Source organism: Eulemur rufifrons, chromosome 2 (assembly GCF_041146395.1).
Source record: "Eulemur rufifrons isolate Redbay chromosome 2, OSU_ERuf_1, whole genome shotgun sequence".
Classification (NCBI taxonomy): domain Eukaryota; kingdom Metazoa; phylum Chordata; class Mammalia; order Primates; family Lemuridae; genus Eulemur; species Eulemur rufifrons.
Window position 1 is genome coordinate 20094825 of NC_090984.1, and position 20454 is coordinate 20115278.

Genomic DNA, 20454 nt, shown 5'->3' on the forward strand with positions numbered 1-20454 from the left:
AAACAGGGATAAAAATACCTAGGTTACCTTGAGCAAACTTTCTGATTCAGTAGAGCAGAGTGTGGTCTGTGGATCAGCAGATCAGTCTCCCCTGGGAATCCATTAGAAATGTACATTTTCATGGCCGGGCGCGGTGGCTCACGCCTGTAATCCTAGCACTCTGGGAGGCCGAGGCGGGTGGATCGCTCGAGGTCAGGAGTTCGAGACCAGCCTGAGCAAGAGCGAGACCCCGTCTCTACTAAAAATAGAAAGAAATTATATGGACAACTAAAATATATATACAAAAAATTAGCCGGGCATGGTGGCACATGCCTGTAGTCCCAGCTACTAGGGAGGCTGAGGCAGTAGGATCGCTTAAACCCAGGAGTTTGAGGTTGCTGTGAGCTAGACTGACGCCACGGCACTCACTCTAGCCCGGGCAACAGAGTGAGACTCTGTCTCAAAAAAAAAAAAAAAAAAAAAAAAAAAGAAATGTACATTTTCAGGCCCGCACGCCAGACATACTAAATTAGAAATTTCATGGGGGGGAGGAGCCAGCAATCTGTATTTTAAGAAGCCCCCCAGGTGATTCTGGTGCCTGAGAACGTTTGAGAACCACTGACAGAAAGGGTCAAATAGAATGGTTGCATGTCGGAAACACCTGGTGAACTTACAACTTCTCAGACTTCACCTGCAGAGTTCTGATTCAGCATTTCTACAGTGTAGCCTATGAATTTATATTTCCCAATAGGTCCCTAGGTGATGTGGAGTAAAACCAGGGTGGGAACCACTGAAATGGGGTGCCAAGGGCAGCCACTCCAGTAAGGGGTGGGGAGTAGACCTGGGGGCTGCTAGGGACAGGTGAGCTGAATCGTGGCTTCTTTCACCTGGTCGGTGAGGGAACTGACTTGACCTTAGCAGCCTATTTCAGCCCTGAAATTCCAAGGATGCTGGCTTAGGAAGGTTGAACTTTGCAGATCTGGCCAGAGCATGCAAACATGATATTGGTAAATACATAGACTCATCAGCAACAAGTGGAAGAGGCTGGAATTTTACTGAAGCTAAAAAGCAGCCTTACTGTCCGCCAGAGCCAGACTCAGTAAACCCAACACACGTTTCTCTTCTGCTTTTGTCAGGTTTATGAGACAGCAGGTTTGCACTTCAGATGTTCACTTACAGAGTGCTAGACTGCACCTGCTTCGTGCTAGGCTTGTGCTTTGAGGTTTGTTTGGAAAATATTATTTTTAAATAACATCCAGGCTTAGCGTTCCCATCGTCATAAGGGATGTTGCCTTCTAAAATGTGCTGTTTCTTAAGGATCAAAACCCCAGCAGACGCGGCCTGCTCGCTGTCCATCTACATACGATTTTACCCTCCTTCCTCCCTCATCTTTGCCCTGGTACTGGAGAGGCCAGTCATTTCTTCCCCACTCCTTTTCAGGGAATCCACTTCCCTGCTGAGTGAATGAATCCCTGATGCTGCTAAAATAACCACAAACACTTCATTGATCACTTTGGAAGATAAAAAGATGCCAATTCATTATTTTGAGAAATAATAAATAAAAGGGGGAAAGTTAAGCGTTTATCCTTCTTTCCCTATATGAACTGTACCTTAGACTAATCAAATAGTTGAGTAGGGAAAGTTTGTCTTCATAGAAGCTGATTAATGAAGGAAGGATAAAATTAAAATATCATTTTGCAAACCTTAATGAATTAATGGATCTAGGAAACCATCATCAACGGCTGTTAATATCATAAAAAGAGGGACAAGAAGATATTATAATATGTGTCTCCTAATGGAAGTTATGACATCACCTATAAAGTGTTGCATAAAAAGAATTGAACCTGAGTCTGAGTCAAGGCTATAGACTAATTAAAATTTTCAGGAAATACGGGAGACAGAGGACCCTATTAGAACACCACTAAGGGCTACCATGTTCTAGACTGTGGGGAACTTTGTGAGACAAATGACCCAGCTTTTCCAATAAATTGCATGGAAAAAATGAGATGGCAGGGAACATACAGATTAAATGAAACTCAGAAGTCATAATAACCAATCATAATGTGTGGACCTGTTTGGCTCCTAATTAACAAACCTTAATAAAATCACAGGACAAATGGAGGAAATGTGAACAATGCCTGGATATTTAATGATATTAAGAAAATGTTGATTTGAGGGTGATGATAGTTTTGTGGTTATATCTTTTAAAAGGAATCTTTCTCCTTCTCTTTAGAGTTACGTGCTGAAACATTTACAGACAAATGAAATGACCTCTGGGATTTATTTCAAAATAATCAGGAGGTATGGGGAATGGGCAGGGATATAGAGAAAACAAGACTGCCCATGAGCTGACAACTGTTGAAGCTGGGTGGTGGGAAACTACAGGTCCACTCTGCAATTCCCTACAATTGTATATATTTGAAATTTTCCTTCCTAAAAAGTCAAAAAATTTTTTCATCATTTTCATTTCTATTTTTTCACATTTAATATTGGCCATAATATATTAGTACAGGAACTTGTGTTTATTTAAAAGTATTTATAAATATAGATTTATCAATTATTACTTGTTCTTCACTACTAGAGATATACAAAAAGTTTAGAGTTTTGCATGCTTTAAACTTGCCCACCCAGCCAGACTGGAAGGTCCGTGAAAGCTAGGAGCTTCCTGTTGTATTCTCCATAGGGTTAATATCTTGAGTAGCATGTACAATACTCATTTGGGAACACAGCTTGTTAAAACACCATTCTGGAAGGAAGTATTGCTCACCTGGCCTCCATTTGTGGATACCTCAATCCTGACTTCATTGTCAGTTGAGGTTAGACAATACAGATGATCCATCTTAATACTGGGAATACTTTAACTTGAAGCTTTATAAAGAGAACAAAAAAGATTAAGAGTAATTAAATCCGTGTTATGGAATGGAGAATTTTATAAAGTTTACTGTACAATTAATACACAATCCCAAATACTGTAGAAGACAGTTGTGTTTTTACTGCCTAGACTGCCCCCACCCCCTTACTAAGGTATACTAAGGGAAGGAGACACCCTCAATAAGGTGTGGTTACAAAACGTCTGTCCAGTTCTCCCTGGTGTTGTCCCCATGCTCTTACTGCCCCACAAGCCTCTGGTGTGGAAATGGTTGGTGGCTTCCTCTGTGCAGGTCCTTCTAATTTTAGAGAGCTCTGCATCTCTCTCATTTCCAGTTGCTCCAGGTTCAGACTTTCCCAGGATTTCCTCAAGTTTCTTGAACTTGAGCTCTGTCTTTTCTTAATTATATAGAGCTTAAAGGAGCTTCCTCACTTTGCAAATTTACTTCCCCTCATGGGAGCAGCTTTTCATTTTGCACGATGTGGCATCCTCCCCCTTTGCTTCTAGTCCAACTGCCCCTCAGAGCTGAGCTGCAGGATTGGGAGAGCAGGTTTTATGTGCGTCGATTTCTTGTAGGAGAAGCAGGTTGCAGTGTTATGCAACTTACAGAAGGATTGCCCTTTTGAGTAATCTCCCTGATAACTTGTTCAGAATCACTCAGAATGTGGGTCTGTCTGTTTGTGTATTTTCTGCTAGGTTGTACAATCTCTCAGAAGACTTCTAGGTGCTACTGTAGCATTGGTTGGTAGAAAAGTATATTCTGTTTAGCTAGTCCAAATTTTAAAAGGAAATATTATATTCAGCCACCCAAATACTTTGGGATGTGCTCAGATTCAACAGACTGTGAAATTTTACTTTATAAAAAAATAATAAGTATGACAATAAAAGCCAACATCATATAATACTTACTATGTGCCAGGCACTGTTCTAAGCATCTTACATGAATTACCTCATCTAGTTAGTTCTATTATTATCGCCATTTTACAGATGGGGAAACTGAGAACAGAGGGGTTAAGTAACTTCCTGCAGGTCACACAGCTAGCAAATGGGGCAAGGTTCTAACCCTGGGCAGTCTGGTCCAGGATCTGTCCTCCTAGCTTCACTGGTCTGCTGCCTTTCTCATTATGAGACCCAGCTGAGCAAAGGAAAAGAGAAAAGCCTGGAAGAATAGAGAGACAGCACTACCAGAAAGGAAAGGGAAGTGAGAGGAAAAATATGTGGAAAACAATTGAGATTTTTGAGACAACGCTTGTTTTTGAGGTTCCTAAGACTGAGGTGTAAAGTGATGCTGTTTTGTGGTGTCACAGCAATTTAGTGGGAATTGCTGTAGACAAGAAGTCAGAAAACTTGAGGGCTAACCTGGCTCTTCTGCCATCTCCTTGTGACACAGAAAGCTCACCTTGTCACTCTGACTCTGTTTAATTTTCTAAAAAAGAGAGAAATTATGCCTATTGTTACCCCTGCATAAGGTAATTGTAAGAATCTATGCAGCACGACTCTGAAGAAAGTGCTAGATGGAAGAAAGTTCCAAGGATTCCCATTTTTAGATGAGCTTAGGAGGACTTTGGTTTGGCATCTGAAGGCAATAACTACTTTTGTTTTCAGGGCACTGTTTGTGTGTGTGTGTCCTGTAGAATCCACGCTTGGAAATGCTGATGGCAGACTGCAGTACAGCTGAGCCCCACTAGACACTCAGAAACCCCGTCTCTGGTTGCATCCTTCAACATGACCAATCCACAGTAAGTAATGCTGGGATCTTCTATCTGCATCCAGAACTATTGCTCTAAATCTCCCCTAACATGAGGATCTTCTAATTTAGGCAACCACTACATGCATTTTCTTTAGCAGGACACCACAGAAAAATGGGGAAACCTTTCGAAAGTAAGCCTCAAGATAAGATTAGGAAGTGCTTAAGATAAAGTAACAAAATGAGAATTGCAAGGAAATTTAGCAATCATGAGAGGGTTTCTAAAAGCAGGCTGTATGAAACCAGGAGCAGAACTGTTAAGGGAGAATTGCTTTTATAATATTGTATTTTATAATAGTTCCCAAAACCTAAGATGCCATGTGGACCAAGCACTTAATTTTACCAAGCACCTGTAAAAAGTGGTCACTTATTTTGTGTTTTGCAACTGGTTGGTAAAAGTACTAAGATGAAAATAGGACTCCTTCTATTATATTAATACCACACTGTCCCTGCCTCTTTAGCTGTGGGCCTGGCTGCTCTGTCATCTTGCATGTGAACCCCTTCTCTGTTGCCACAGTAATGCTGTGTAACAACCAACCATAGAACCTCAGTAGAACACAGTGCAAGTGTTGTTGCTCACATGTCTGGTAAGTCAGCCACATAGCCCTGCTGATCTTGGCTGTGATCACTTTTAACTGTGGGCCTTGGGTGGCTGTCAGCTGCTTTAGGTGAGACTGGACTCTGCTCCACTGTCTCTCACCCTCCAGTAGGCTCGGCCAGTCACCTCCTCATGGTGACGCTGGAGGTACAAGAGCACAGGCATAGATTCACAGAGGCCTTTTCATGCCTCTGCTGGTGTCATGTCTGCTAACATCCCATTGGCCAAAACAAGTCACACGACTGAAGGAAGCATCAAGGGCTGGGGAAGTAGACTCTTCCTTTTGATGGGAAGAGCTGCAAAGTCGCAAGGGAAAGGGCGTGGGCTCAATGAGAGGCAAAGAATGAAGCCAGTAATGTGTTTTGTCTACCATGCTGTTCTTCATACCCAAGACCAGGATGTAGTTTCAATACCAGGATGTGGGACCTTCACTCCCACTAAAGGTGGCCTTGTCTCTATGCTGAGATGACCACATGGCCGGAGATGGTGCTATGCCACTATGACCCCCGGCAGGAGGGAAATGGAGGTCAGGAAAGTTAGGAAGGGAGAAGTAGTTTGTTTCATGCTTCTCAGAGCTATATCCTGTTAGTTTCAGAAACTCACCCTCCATAAACAACTCACTGATCAGAAAGTTCTGTTTGTTCAGTTCAGCAATCCATAGTTTCCTTGAGTAGTCCAGAAGAAAAGAGAACAAATTCAACCCAGCACCTACTTTTCGGGAAACACCTGGGGGAGCTGGGATTCCCCCCATGAACACCCACACTTCTATTTCAGTTGTTGAGAAACACAGAAGCCTCGTATCCTATGACTGTGCCATCTAAAGATCTTGAGTCATTTTGTAAATGTCGCTTAACGATGAGTACTGTTATCTGTGCTTGACAAGTTGCAAAAAAGCAAAGGTTCAAATAAGGCATACAAAAGAGAATCAGGGCATTGGAAATTATCTGGTGAATTCAGGTAGTCTAGGCAGCCAATCCGTGGCATTAAAATAAAAATCCCACTTTCCCCTCACTTATCAGATGACCCAAGCAAACGTGTTCAGCTCTGAACTTCTGGAGAGCTGCCACCGTGTATTCCTGGTTAGATTTCAATGGTTGTTGGAAACGTTTAGAATTTAGAGCTCCCCACCCAAGTATAGGGACTTGTAACTACAGAGCTGCTTCGGCTCTGCTCCATATTTCTCTTATCCCTCACATCATACAGTGAGAAGGAATGGCCCTTCGAAAGCCTTATTTCACCTCCTCCTGTTCTAATTGGAGAAACTGAGGCCCAGGAGGAGCCCCACAGAAGGTGGCATTCAAGCTGGCACCAGAGCCCAAGAAGAGTTTAGAGCCGACTGGGCTGCCACCTTAGTAGTATTAAAACCAGCCCCTCATGACCCTGGGCACTGACCCTCACTGTTCCCTCAAATATTTCATTTTTACGTCTCTCCTTTCATTCCATGTTCCTTGCTAACCCTCACTGATTGGCCAGAGGCACAAGACCCAGTCCCTTAGATGCTACAGGATAAGATAGAGCCAAGGATGTGTTGAAGGGATCAAAGACGGCACCCCAGGGGGTTAAAGCAAAACCGTCTAGTCCAGCAGCTCTCCATGGGGTTGCTGTTGGTATTTGGGCAGGACAGTTCAGTTCTTAGTTGTTAGACACATTGCAGGATGTATAATGTCCCTGCTCTTACTTAAATGTCAATAGTGACCACCTGTGGTCGTTGTAGCAACCAAAAATGCCTCCAGAAATTGCCAGATACCCGCTGGTGGGTTGAGAGGTGGCACTGCCCTGGCCGAGACGCCCAGTGATGCCAGTGGAGTTGTCAGTTATTTGCAGTGGCCGGGGTGAGCCTGACAGTAATGTAGGAAGAGACCCACAACTCCTCAGACATTTCATCAAGTGACCCCCGTTTCCTACTCCCAACTTTAAAAAGGCAGATATGGGAGGACGAGCTCAAAGAGGAAGGGAGTGACAACCAGGGACAGCTGGCCCCCCTGTCCTCACTACCCCCAAGCCCACCAAGTCTCTCCAGGTCTCCAGGTCGGCTCCACGGTACATCCAATTGTGAACAAAAACCTCTTTCAAAGCACCTTTACAAAGAAACCCAGGAGACAATTTAAAAGACTGTATTACTCAACATAAAGTTTAGTGACCCAGCTCCTAAAAGTCTAAGCCATGGTTTTGCTGGTTGGCAGAGCTGGTCTTTTCTTCTCCTTAATGAAGGACCCTGCCCCTAAAGCTCCTATTTTAGACCTGAGCAATTTCTCTTCCCATTCTTCCATTTTCCCAACTAGAGAAGGAGACGGGACTGGTTAGGGCCTCAGTCCTGTCCGGGCGGCCAGCGGGGAAGAGCAGCAACTGCAAGCTTCCCAGCCCTCCACCAGCACAGCATAGACTGCTACGGAGCCTCCTTTCCCGAGCAGCGGAAGAATTTGTTTGGTCTTAGGGTAACTCTTCCCTGTCGTTGCCCTCTCCCACTCAGGCCTGCCATAGAAGGAGGGATTTCTGAAGTTGAGATCATCTCCCAGCAAGTCGACGAGGAAACCAAGAGCATTGCTCCCGTGCAGCTGGTGCACTTTGCCTACCGGGACTTACCCCTGGCTGCTGCCGACCTCTCCACGGCGGGCTCGCAGCTCCTGTCAAACCTGGACGAAGATTACCAAAGAGAAGGGTAGGTGCTGGGACCGCTGAGCTAGCCAGGAGGTCTCTGGCGTAACTCCCCGGGTCTCTGCGTGTGCCTCGAAAGCAGCAGAGGCGGCGATCAGAGATGCTAAGTAGTGAGAGACTACAAGCTCCCATCAGCCTTTCAGACCCTTTTCCTCTTCAGACATTATTTCCGCAGAACGAGGCATTGGGCACAGAAAATACCTGTCACTGCTAAATAACCTCTTATATGACATTTGCTGGACACTCAGAGAACCAAAAAAGTGGTTTTTTTAGGACTGAAGTGCTCCTTAGTGGCCCATCCCACCCCCTCTGTGTGCTTGGGAAACAGGAGAGCCACTGGGATTAGGGACTTGCCCAAGGTCACAAAGCCCATAAGGCACGGACTGGAACTGCACTTTCCCTTTATAAGCTGACTCTCGGCGGGAAGGGACCAGAAAGAGCGCACTCCGCGTGCAGTAACATGCTTAGCATGCAAGGGGATCGAGTAGGATTCAGCGAGGAGCTTTGCAGACATGAGCGCCCTTTTTTCCAGTGGGGACATGTGGAATATGTGAGCCTCTAATTCAAAAGAATTATCTCCTTCTATTTAGCTTGTCAATCAGATTAGACAGCTTTGTTTCCCAATTGCCTTCACTTTAGCCTGGTCTGGCTTATAAACAGACTTTCTCAAGGTGAATGGTAGAGAGTTAGAGCTGGGTGGGGCAGAGGGGACGGACCAGTTTCATGTCCTGGTTTTATGGCAGGGGGAGCTGAAGGCCAGAGAGGGGCAAGGACAGGTCCTTGGGTCACACAGCAGGTCAGACTTCAGACTCCCACCAGGCTGCTCCCCGGCCCCACCCTGTGCTCTTAGACACAGAATTATAAACATTGGACAGGACCTTAGGAGCCAGTTCTGGGCTACTTTCCTTTTCCAGGTGCCTATAAACATTTTGGAACATGCTGTCTGCTTTGAATATAAAAATGGAGGCTGAGGCGCAGTGGCTCATGCCTATAGTCCCATAATCCCAGCGCTTTGGGAGGCGGTGGCATGAGGATCGCTGGAGTACAGGAGCTAGAGGCTGCAGTGAGCTATGATCACGCCACTGCACTCCGGCCTGGTGACAGAGCAAGACCTCATCTCTGAAAATAAAACAAAATAAAATAAAAAATAAAGGGTTGCCGGCTAGGTATTTCAGAAGCAAATGAGGAGACTTAACTAAAGCTAAATTTGCAGAGCTTGGATTCTTTGTGCTTTTTTTTTTACTGTGGGATGTTTGCTTTAGATGTGCTTGTTTCTTGAAGGGACTCCCCAATTCCCAAGATAAATTGCCGAACAAACGTGAAACCAAACACCTTCTTTTGCAGAAACTACACCCCAGTGGCTTTCTCTGAAAATACCATTTCCCAAGTTTTGTGCGTAGAGTCAGCAGGGCATTGGGGAAAAAAGGATAGGCAAGGAGGTAGGAGGTAGCTAAGGGACACCTGCCGTAGCAGCACTGTCCTGAGCTCTGTCGAGGCAGAGAAGCTACTTGAAGGCAGGGCTAAATCCTGAGGCCCCTGAGCCACAGCCAGCGTCATGCACGTGTGACCTGTGCAGTAGCACAGGGCCTGGTGCTTAGAAGGGCCCAAGGCTTGGTTCGAGGCTCTGCTGCTGTGTCTTGAAGTTCTTAAGCAGCCGGCATTGTCACTGGGCTCTATGAATCCTATAGCTGGTGGGTCCTTTTCTGAGCACCCAGTAAGCCACTGTGTCACTGCTCTCTGGTGGTCAAAAGCAGTAGTACAGCCTCCTAACAGGCCTGGGCTGTTCCCAAGGACTCCTTTCCTGGCCTTTTTCAAATTTACAGTCGGACAGCATGGAGAAAAGCAGGAAAAACCTCCAGGGATTCTTATCCACATCTGCTCCTGTGGGTTATGGCGCCACGGGTGGATCATGCTATGGGGTACCCCCTCCAGGTGCACACATTGCAGTGCACCCCTCTCAGGTACACCATGCTATGAACAGACCCCTCTCCCTGGTACCACTCCCCAGCTGGGACTCCCAGGAGAAAGCTGCCTGAGACCTTGCTTTATCATTTAATTTGCTTCTGAATCCGGCCTTGGCAAGGTCTCTTCTGATACAAATGCAAACACATGAAGTGCCTGCCAGGCAGAGAGGCTCCTGGTTTGGTGTGTCTCCAGGTGTGCCCAGGAAAGCTGTGCCTGTTGGGCAAACAGGAAGCAGCCGGCTGAAGGGATTTGCCTCACTGCCGGAGCTCAGCTGGGGGCCGGTTGGCAGCTGAGGGCTTCCTGGAGGAAGGAGGAGCAGGCACCAGACCGAAGCCAGGGAAAATGAAGCCAAAGAGACTCGCTGCAAAGGGGGAGGAGCCTCTCTTCACAAGGCTTCTTGGCTCCTGCTGCACTTCCTGGGTCTGTCCCAAAATCTCCAACCTGGCCCTTTCTGAAGCCATATAAAGCAAGGGAAGGAGGCCTTACTACAGTTCTGAGCTTGGTTTAAGCCTTGTCAAAAACACCTCTTCCTACTAAGGGCAGTGTTATTTAAAGGGATGAATCTTTTCTGTAGGAAAGGAAGAGACCTCAGGGACCCCAGTGAGCAAGTGCCAGGGGCTTAGCTGCCTACCACCAACACTCTTGAGCTCAGTGATGTTTCAGTGCTTTTCAGCTTCCCAGAATCAGAGACTATTGGAGCTGGGACAGACTTTAGAAGGCAGCTAATTCTAAATATTCTTATAGAACACCAGCACCCAGACAGTGGAAGGAACTTGCTCAAGGTCACAGAGTGACAGAGACAGGAACAGAGCCCCATCTCCTTGCTCTTCATCCCAGCTAGCTCCACTGGGCTTCCCTTTGTTGCCGCTCCCTTTACAATGTCAGGATTGAGACAGTGGATCGGATCACATACATTGCACATGTGATGTCACTGCCAGCCACCCAACTGAATGCCTTTCGCTTCTCAACAGGCTTTTTTAAAAATATATTTTTTAAGTGTGGTAAAATAGATGTAACAAAATTTATCACTGTAACCATTTTTAAGTGTGCACATCAGTGGCATGAAGTACATTCACATTGTTATGTGACTTTCACTACCATCCATCTCCAGAACTCTTCATCTTGCAAAATAGAAACTTTATAACAGTAACTGCCCATTGTCCCTCCCTCCAGCCCCTGGCAACCGCCATTCCACTTTGTGTCTTTCTGAATTTGAATTTGTCTTTCTGAATTTCTGGGTACCTCATATAAATGAAATCATATAGTATTTGTCCTTTTATGACTGGCTTATTTCACTTTCCATAATATCCTCCAGGTTCACCCATGTTGTAGCATATGTCAGAATTAATTTCTTTCTTTCTTTCTTTTTTTTTTTTTTTTGAGACAGAGTCTCACTCTGTTGCCCGGGCTAGAGTGCCGTGGCGTCAGCCCAGCTCACTGCAGCCTCCAACTCCCAGGCTCAAGCAATCCTCCTGCCTCAGCCTCCCGAGTTGCTGGGACTACAGGCATATGCCACCATGCCTGGCTAATTTTTCTATATATATTTTTAGTTGTCCAGATAATTTCTTTCTATTTTTTTTTTTAGTAGAGATGGGGTCTTGCTCTTGCTCTTGCTCTTGCTCAGGCTGGTCTCAAACTCCTGAGCTCAAACAATCCGCCCACCTCTGCCTCCCAGAGAGCTAGGATTACAAGTGTGAGCCACCACACCCGGCCCAGAATTTCTCTCTTTTTTAAGTCTGAATAACATTCCATTGTATGACTACATCACATTTTGCTTATCCATTCATCTGTCAATGGATACGTTTGCTTCCACATTTTAGCTATTGTGAATACTGCTTCTATGAACACAGATGTCCAAATACCTCTTCAAGACCCTGCATTCAATGCTTTTGGGTATATACCCAGAAGTGGATTTACTAGATCATATGGTAATTCTAGTTTTATAATAACTTTTTGAGGAACTGCCGTACTGTTTTCCATAGAGACTACCCCATTTCACCTTCCCTCCAACTGTGCACAAGGGTTCTAATGTCTCCATATCTTCAACAACACTTGTTATTTTCCATTTTTTTGGTAGCAGCCATCCTTGCAGGTGTGAGGTAGTTTGGTATGCTTTTAAGTCCGTTTCCATCTCTCCTTTTGTCCACGAAAGCCCCATGAGAGCAGTAAGCAGGAGCAGTCACATCAACTTGCAGGAAGCCTGCAGGTGCAGGTGGAAGAGCCCCGCTTGGCCGAGACCCTCACTTGGCCCAGGAGCCCTCTGTCCTCCTGACATCCCTGCCTCGCGGAGCCCAGACTGCAGCGCTGTCTGCCGTCTCCCCTCGTTGCCTCTACACTCAGGCTGCTGAGGGCTCGGGGAGGAAAGTCAGACACCTGCCTCCTGCCTCAACTTGAGTTTCAGTTTTTCTGACCGCCATCCTCTGTGGTCCTGGCTAGTCCCCAGGTGGCCAGTTCTGGACCCATTTTCCCCAAATCCCTCTTGCCCTCAGCAGATGACAACCTCTCCTCCTTCCTTCAGAAAGTGGGAACAGTCCTGGCTGCGCTGCACCGCACCCCTCCCTTCCAGGGCCCACCCTGTCCCCTGAGCACTGACTCCCTCCCTCCCGCCTTCTCAGGAACCTCACTTCACAGTCACGTCCTCACCCTGTCTCATCCCATGTGTCATTGGCTACCACTATCTCTCCCTTTGACTTTGCAGTCAGACTTTTTTTTTTCAGTCTTACTCTGTTTCCTGGGCTAGAGTGCTGTGGCATCAGCCTAGCTCACAGCAACCTCACACTCCTGGGCTCAAGCGATCCTCCTGCTTCAGCCTCCCGAGTAGCTGGGACTACAGGCGTGCACCACCATGCCTGGCTAATTTTTTCTATTTTTAATAGAGATGGGGGTCTCTTTCTTGCTCAGGCTGGTCTCGAACTCCTAACCTCAAGCGATCCTCCCGCCTCGACCTCCCATGGGGCTAGGATCACAGGTGTGAGCCACCGCACCTGGCCTGTAGTCTTACTTCTTGAAAGCCTCACCCACGCTTGCCATGTCCCCTCTGCCCGCTCCCACTCATTTCCCAACCCACTGCAGTCTAGCTCCAGCCTCATCCACACGCAGAAATGGCTCTCCTCAAAGGCATCAGTGACTGCCTTGTTGCTAGGACCCTCACACCATCCCCCGCCACCACCGGAAAGCCATGGCTACTCCGTCCTTCGCCAGGCCCCCCATGTCTGCCGTGACACCACTCTCCTCTGGCTGTTCCTTCAAGGCCTTTTAAAAATTGTTTCTCCTCTGCTTGTTCTTTAAATGTTGGGGTTCTTCATTTTCTTTCTCTCTACTAATTCTACACACTGGGTAATATCATCCATTCCCATCACTGAAATTAATGTCCTTCAACTGGTAACATGCAAAGTCACGTCTCTAGCCCAAATCTCTCTCTCAGACTCCCGGCTCATATCCAACTACTTCCTCGACCACTTCACAGGAATCCCAGACACACTTCAGAATCCTGACGAGTGTCTGGAATTATCTATTCTTCTGCCTCTGAGTTGGCTGCATATTTGAGAGGAGAAATGTTCTTGTCTCCACCCAAGTCGTTGCTAAAAATAGCCTTTTCAGTGACAGCACTCAAATCCCGCCCGAGGAACCGTGACCTGCCCATCTCGGCCATCTCAAACCCAGCATGCCCCAAACTGAACGGTCTTCTCTCAAAATGTATTTTCTATGGCCCCGACCGGTGGAACCCGGCCTCCCCAGCCCGTTACTCGCAACAGAGCCACACGGGCATTTCACCTTGTGTACAATCACCCTAAGGCTCCCTCCTGCCGCGACAGGAACCAGCGTTTCCGAGACACCCAGAGCTACGTGAAGCCTGTCAGTCAGAGTCACCACTGGAGTCTGTGTTCCTCCTCCTCCCTCGCTCTGGTTCCCTCTTGTCCACGTCCGGTGCCCATGAGCTATGGACGCCGGTGGTGTCCATTACGGAACAGCTAGCACCACGTCCATGTGCGGGCGCCATGTAGGGTGAGGAAGAAAAGCCACCCCCTCCCGCCCCCCGACGCTGTGCCACGCTGTCGATGTGCTCCTTCTGGCCTTCCGTGTGTGTCCACAGAGGGAACAGACACTCAAGGGACGGGGAGAAGGGGGCGGGGCGGGTGGCTGCGCATGTCTGGGCCCCAGCTGAGCTGGCCACATTGTCCTACTACGTGGATAACCTGAGGGACCAGCCCAGTTTCTTCTCCCTCATGCCTCATGTTCTGTCTTCTCCAAGTCCTGTGAATTTCTACTGCTTTAATATCCCTTCCCCACGCCATTCTTCTCACAAAGGGGATAAGTACGTCTGTCAGCCAGTTGCTTTGAACCGTGTGAGACAGAAAACCCATCCCAAACTCACCGGCCCACGTAACGTGGAGTCCAGAGCTAGGGCAGCTCTGAGCTTGGTCTAGAAACTCACCAGTGTCGGCAAGGACCAGATTCCTTCCATCTCTCCACCTGCTGTCAACAGTGTTGGCTTCATCCTACACCGTTAGGTTCCCCTCACAGCTTGTGGGAGAGCTGCCTGGGGTCACCAGGCCACATCCCTCCTCGTTCACGTCCGGCGAGTAAGAATGGCTGCCCGTCATTCTCTTTTGAGAGCAAAAAAGAACTTTCCCAGAAGCCTCGAGCAGCTCTCTCCTCATGTCTCATTGGCTAGAACTGGGTCACATGGCAAGGTACACGGGAAAGTCCGTACGCCAATCAGACCCACCCCTTGAACTGTATGATTTCCCAGAATGCACTGCTGTTACCCCGGTGGGACAAGGGTATTGTAGATATTAGAGAAGCATTCACAGTGCACCACAGCTCAATCTAGAATCTAGCCTTCAATCTAGAATTAGATCTTAATTTCCTTCAGCTTTTCTAGATGTTGTTTGGTTTGGGAAAGATCTGCCCTCTTAGACTATTTTTTCAATAACCTTGTCAGTTGATACTTTCATTCCGATGCCATTTGACCTGTGTCCATTGTCCTAGTGGAAAATGCTGGGACTTTGTGTTTGAATGTGACCAGAGCCCCTTATTTTTATTTTTATTTATTTATTTATTTATTTTTTGAGACAGAGTCTCGCTCTGTTGCCCGGGCTAGAGTGAGTGCCGTGGCATCAGCCTCGCTCACAGCAACCTCAAACTCCTGGGCTTAAGCGATCCTTCTGCCTCAGCCTCCCGAGTAGCTGGGACTACAGGCATGTGCCACCATGCCCGGCTAGTTTTTTCTATTTTTAGTAGAGACGGGGTCTCGCTCTTGCTCAGGCTGGTCTTGAACTCCTGACCTCGAGCGATCCTCCCGCCTCAGCCTCCCAGAGTGCTAGGATTACAGGCGTGAGCCCCCGCGCCTGGCCGCCCCTTATTTCTTGTTCTCATTCTTTGGCACTGGACATCACCCCATTCAACAATGGGAGAGTGAGGGACAGAACTGCCTCCCAGTGAACGAATCGTCCACCTTTGGAAGAGGGATGTTGAGTTTGCAGGAAGATAACTCGTGGCTCATACTGGAAGTTCTGTTTCCTCTTAACCAACTACAGTACATTAAATACCTGGTTGGTTTTCAGGGTGTGGGCAAGACAAGAGGGCACAAATGACAAAAAAAAAAAAAATTCCAAGAAGCCCAGAGTTTCCACCCTAGTGAGGCCTGCAGTCCCGTAGGAGACGATGGTGACAGTACGTGATTTGAAGGCAGTGCAAGGCAAGGGTCACCCTCCGCGTTTTACAAATGAGACTGTGGTCACAGAGAGAGACAGTGCTGCCCATGTTTCTGGTGAAAAGAGGACGCAGAGGGGGTCATGGGAGAGCAGATGGGATAATCTGTGTTAAAAACAAAAATAAGAAGTTAAAGATATTCAGTGTTTAGTAAGGTAATTATTTCCAAGAGGTCAGGGCTGGACTCCCAGGCAGGAGAAGCCTGGAGAAAGTTTGGGTCTTGGGTAGGCAAAAGGGTCGTTATTACTTGGAGATGAGACCACAGGCACATTTCTGCCGGAACTTCACACTCAGAGGAAAAAAACATAATGGGGGCACAGGGATATTTTTTGAGATGTCAGGTTGGAAAAATAAGACACCCAATATAGCAAACATCTCTAAATAAGGACAGAAATAATTTTAGATATGCCAGCAAGCAAAGGCTGTGGACAAAGAAAAGGGAGGGGTAGGGACCTATTAAGCCATAGCCCAAAATACCCTTCTCTCTTTCCGTACTATCTAGCTTGGGGGCCACATCCTGTAGGAAGTCTTCTGTCCCCTACCCCACCCAGGTCAGGACCTCACCTTAGTGTACCCATAGCCCATTGCCCATGTCTGTCACCACGCCCAGGAGTGAGGCTGAGCTCTACTCTCTTTAGGAGTCTGTCTCCAGTACTGGGCCGGGTGCTCCCTCAGGGCAGGGCTCCGATGGCCTGTGCCTGGAACAGAGGGTGCGCCTGCTGCAGCAATGAGTCTGAACGAGTGAGTGGGTGGGGGTGGGTGGGGCTGTGTTAAGATAAGGATTAGAAAAGAAGGGGAAGCCCAGTTCTGTTTGAGGAGAGTTGGGAGCTGGCCCCCAGATCTCTGTGGAGTTGAGAAAGAGCCACAAGAGAGGAGATGGCTTCTTTTGCCTTGGAAGTGAAGCCTGTGGTCGGTGGCTGGCCCACCTCCGAGTGTCCCTGCCAATTCCATGCCCGCTCCACAAAGTCATCCTAAATGGAAGAAATCAGATTCGCCCCAGGACATGCCGATTTCACTTAGTAAGATTTTAGCATTTTGTTAGGAGAAGGAAAAGGCTTTTGAGGTCCTTTCAGGGTTACAAGGCAGATTCATCCCTGCGTGACCACGCAAGTATGGAGTCTGGAAATGCTGCATCTCGTGAAGTCTTTTGCATCATTTCTCTCCGAAAGAGAAAAAAAAGGAGCTTTATTAATCCACTTTCTTCATGCCAGTAATAATTGTCCAAAATAAACACCACCCCTTCCTGTAGCATACCAGCTGTCCCTGGACCCCAAGCTGACCCTGTGACCCCCAAGCTCCTTTGTATTTATAGTAGTAGGCTCAGGCTTCCAGGAAGGTTCTTGATGCCCCAACCAGAGAATAAAGGTTTAATTCAGATCAAAACATTTTTCCTGATATGCACAGATTAGCCGTGTTCCCTATAGCGCAGGAACCCCAAAGAATTGTCATTAAGAAGGCAATAAATTCAGATATATTATTTCTCAGCAAAGTAGCCACCCATCCCCACCTACTCACAGGGCGCGGGTGACCACTAGATGGCGGCAGAGTGCCTCTGACCACCCGGGGTGGGGTGGGGTGGCGGGAGCACTGCCTGGAGCAGGAGAGGAAAGCTGAAATCCAAGGCCAGGACCACCAAGGAAAGAGAGCGGAAATTATGGCATCTGGGATGGAGTGGGGCCCCCCCCCCGCAATCATCTATGGAGGCACCTGGGATTTGGACTTTGGCCAAATAGAGGGAGGGGGAGCATGGCCGACCCAGGATTTGCCAAACCACAGCAAACCCAGGGAGAGCGGGACGGAGGAGAAGTGGGATGTGCCTGAAAACTGTAGATGATGGGGTCCCACTCGGTTAGGAAGCTGACCTCATCCAGGCACCCCTGCCCTCACAGCACAGCACAAAGGACATTCTCAGACTTGTGGCCAGTTCCCAGAATGGAGGACTTCAGGGTGGGAGGGGTTCTTACGGGCACTTGATCCAAGAGCACCCCACTCCCTCCCTGAAGTCAAGCTTGAGCCCCTTGCCAAGGACCTGGGAAGCCACTCCTTGACCACAACCTACCTACACAGCAGCACTTCCGAGATGTGTGGACAATGCCCTCGGTCCCCCTAAGTAGGGGCAGCCAGTTCACAGTGTGTATTGCTCATGGTACCTGCAGAGGGACTTTGTGGCTTGCCAAGTGTAGTGGCAGCTTCTTACTCCTGGCCCTGAGCTCCTGCTACCACACCCTGCTGTTTCCCAGAGTTGACATTTCCGAGGATGCAAGAAATCTGAGATCTGGGACAAGCAAATGTCAGACTCTGGTGACCCCAGCTACACATGGCCCTTTTTCCTCTCTTCTCCCCAAGGCAGCAGGGATAACCTTTAGCTGTGATTGCAGAACTGACGCTGCCTGCATGGAAACTTCATTTAGTTCCCCAAAGGGCTGCGAGTGTCACCTCTCACCTCCAACCTGAGGGTTCTTGTTTCAGAAAGTGTGTTTGTGTGCTCGTATGTCTGAGTCTGTGTCACTGTTGTGGCTTGCCTCTCGGAACTGGGCACAGGGAACAAAGGGGAAGCTTGGCAGTGCTGCTCCTGTGCGGGTTCTCCCTGGGAGAGTGGGAAAGGAGCCCGTTCACCATTTGAGATACGCAGGGACAGGGTGTCCCTGGGCACTGTGTTGACAGTTCTCACAGGACGAGATTATGTGTCTCTTTGGAGAAGCCGTACACATGTGAGCTCATTTCCCTCTCCTGATTTTTTTTCTCCCTTTATTTTGCTTTTTAGAGTTGTCTAGGACTAGGAGCTCATTGCATCACCAGAGTTCACTTCTAAGGCTACAGGCTCCACCCTCGTGTGCCCAGCACCCAGTACAGTGCCTGGCATTCAGTGGGCACATAATTACTATGTGTGGAATGGAATGAATGTCGAAACACCCCATATTTAGATAATTCATCCCCTTTCTAATGACCATGTATGTAACTCCTCATCATAGTAGGTACACATGGTAAGCACTGTATTATGGGCTTTACATATGTCATTTTTAATATTTTAAATCTTCACAACAACCCTGCAAAGGCAGATATCTCCATTTGGGGGATTAGGGAACTAAGGCTGAAAGACTGCACTCAATTCAGCCAGTGGCGGGACTGTGATTTGGACACACTAGATGCCACCAAAAGCCAAACAGCTGGAAGAGTCTGGCTTCCCCACCACGACAACAGAGAGAAAGGGACTTGCCTTTTAAAACAACTGCATGAGTTAACATTTGTAAAGTGCTCGGAACAGCTCTTGTTGCACAGTATGTGTAAGTGTTTTTTAAATAAAAATAAAGCCCATGTCAATGAGAGAAGTTAGATTTAGTCAGCCTCATGGCTTTCTCTGACAATATTTTCATCATCTGGAATAAATACAGTAAATCCCAGGATATTCTGCTGACCATTAAAACCATCACCAGGTTCATCTGTGATGCCCAGCTCACAGGTGTTCCTCATCCTAGAATTGGAGCCAGGCAGGGCCTCAAACACCCAATCCTGGGGTTTTAACCTAGAGCCTGGGTATCCTTAGATGATCCATCAGTGAAATTTAAGGAGTCCTTGTATCCCTTGAAACTTTATACACAGTATTGTGGTTTTGTGCATTTTTCAGGGGTAGGACTGTAGTTTTTATCCGTTGTTGGAGAGCTCTGGAGCCCAGAAAGGCTCTGGGCCACTTGTCTAGCAGTGCCTCCCCAAGGGCAGAGTGCGAGCAGGTGGGGAAGCCCAGTGCCCCGGGCTTCATTCCAGCTCCTGCTACCAGAAGTCTTCCAGGCTCATTCTGACGCCCTCCCACAGCTCCCTGCCTTGGGGACGTGGTTGAAAATCTCAGTGTAGGGTTGACAGGGTCACCTGGTCCAACTGCCTCCAGGGAAATAGGCTTTCTGTGGTCTACTGCCTCCTCTGGGCATGCCATGCTGCTCCACCGCCGTGAGCACCTCTCAGGACAGCTTGAGGGTCCCCACGGTCCCCATACTCTAGCCACTCACCTGCTTACACCCCAGGAGGATCAGTGCGGCCTGGCCTCTCCCTGCCTCCACCGTGTGTCCACAGCCAGCCTGGCAGCCACAGCGGCCTGATCATGCTGCGGGCTGCGGGGTGGGAGGGGCCGGGCCCGGGGAGCAAGCACAGCCCTCGCCATCCAAGCGCCACGAGCTCTGCTCCGCCTTCCAGAACGGGGCTGCTGCAGCGCCAGGCTTGGGAACGCTGCCCGAGGGAGCAGTGACCGGAGCCACCTCCTTCCAGGCCTCCCCCATGGCCTTACCTCACACAAAGGATCCCTGGAGAATTTGCCAAAGCTCATTTTCATACTCTAGAATTCATTCTCTCAGACTTCTATCTAAACACCTAAGAATACAAAGAGAAACAGCAAAGGGACCCAGCCTCCCCTCCCACCCCAGGATTTCTCTGCGGCCTCGGGAGTGACTGCCTCATGGCCGAATCTCACTCGCATGCCAGGAAATGCCATCTGCTTGTTGGTATTTGCAGACTCTGGCAGCCCAAGCGCCCCCTGGAGCTGCCCCCACCGTGCTGCTGAGCCAAGACAGGACATTGGGAGACGCTTGCCCTCTAGTGGCGATTCCGGGGACAACAGCGCCCTGAGAACCAGCCCCAGGGCCTTGACGGCGGGGTGCCAGGGAGGATGGAAGCTCCTTCTGTAATGAACGAGTGGGTGCTGGTATCCCCTCTGGCCCACTAGGCCCCTTGAATCACTACTTAACCACTCAGGGAGCTTTTGAAAATTGACACATTCTATTTTGCTGCTCAAACACAGTCTCCTAGGAATGTCTGCGTCATTTGAATTACGGGGGAAATTTTATTAGCAGCTTGGGACCCAAACCCGAGGTCAGCAGGAAGCTTGCAGCTTCAGCCCAGCCTCCCAGCCCCCAACCCTCGAGGGCTCTGTTCTGGAGC

At 48.3% G+C, this 20454-nt stretch overlaps 1 protein-coding gene and 1 long non-coding RNA gene across 4 annotated transcripts in view; one reads left to right on the plus strand and one right to left on the minus strand.

Annotated features, from left to right (window-relative positions):
* Positions 1–19594, minus strand: part of LOC138374297 (uncharacterized) — a 65399-nt gene extending 45805 nt beyond the window's left edge. For all 3 annotated transcript variants that reach the window (XR_011231374.1, XR_011231372.1, XR_011231373.1), the window contains exons 1-2: positions 19530–19594; positions 2747–2847 (exon numbers count right to left, since the gene is read on the minus strand). This is a non-coding gene — a long non-coding RNA (uncharacterized lncRNA). The remainder of the gene's footprint in view (positions 1–2746; positions 2848–19529) is intronic.
* Positions 4451–20454, plus strand: part of TMEM266 (transmembrane protein 266) — a 64951-nt gene continuing 48947 nt past the window's right edge. Inside the window, exons 1-2 of the mRNA XM_069456995.1 lie at positions 4451–4587; positions 7664–7852. Of these exons, the coding sequence (XP_069313096.1) occupies positions 4574–4587; positions 7664–7852 (203 nt within the window). The 5' untranslated portion in view covers positions 4451–4573. The remainder of the gene's footprint in view (positions 4588–7663; positions 7853–20454) is intronic.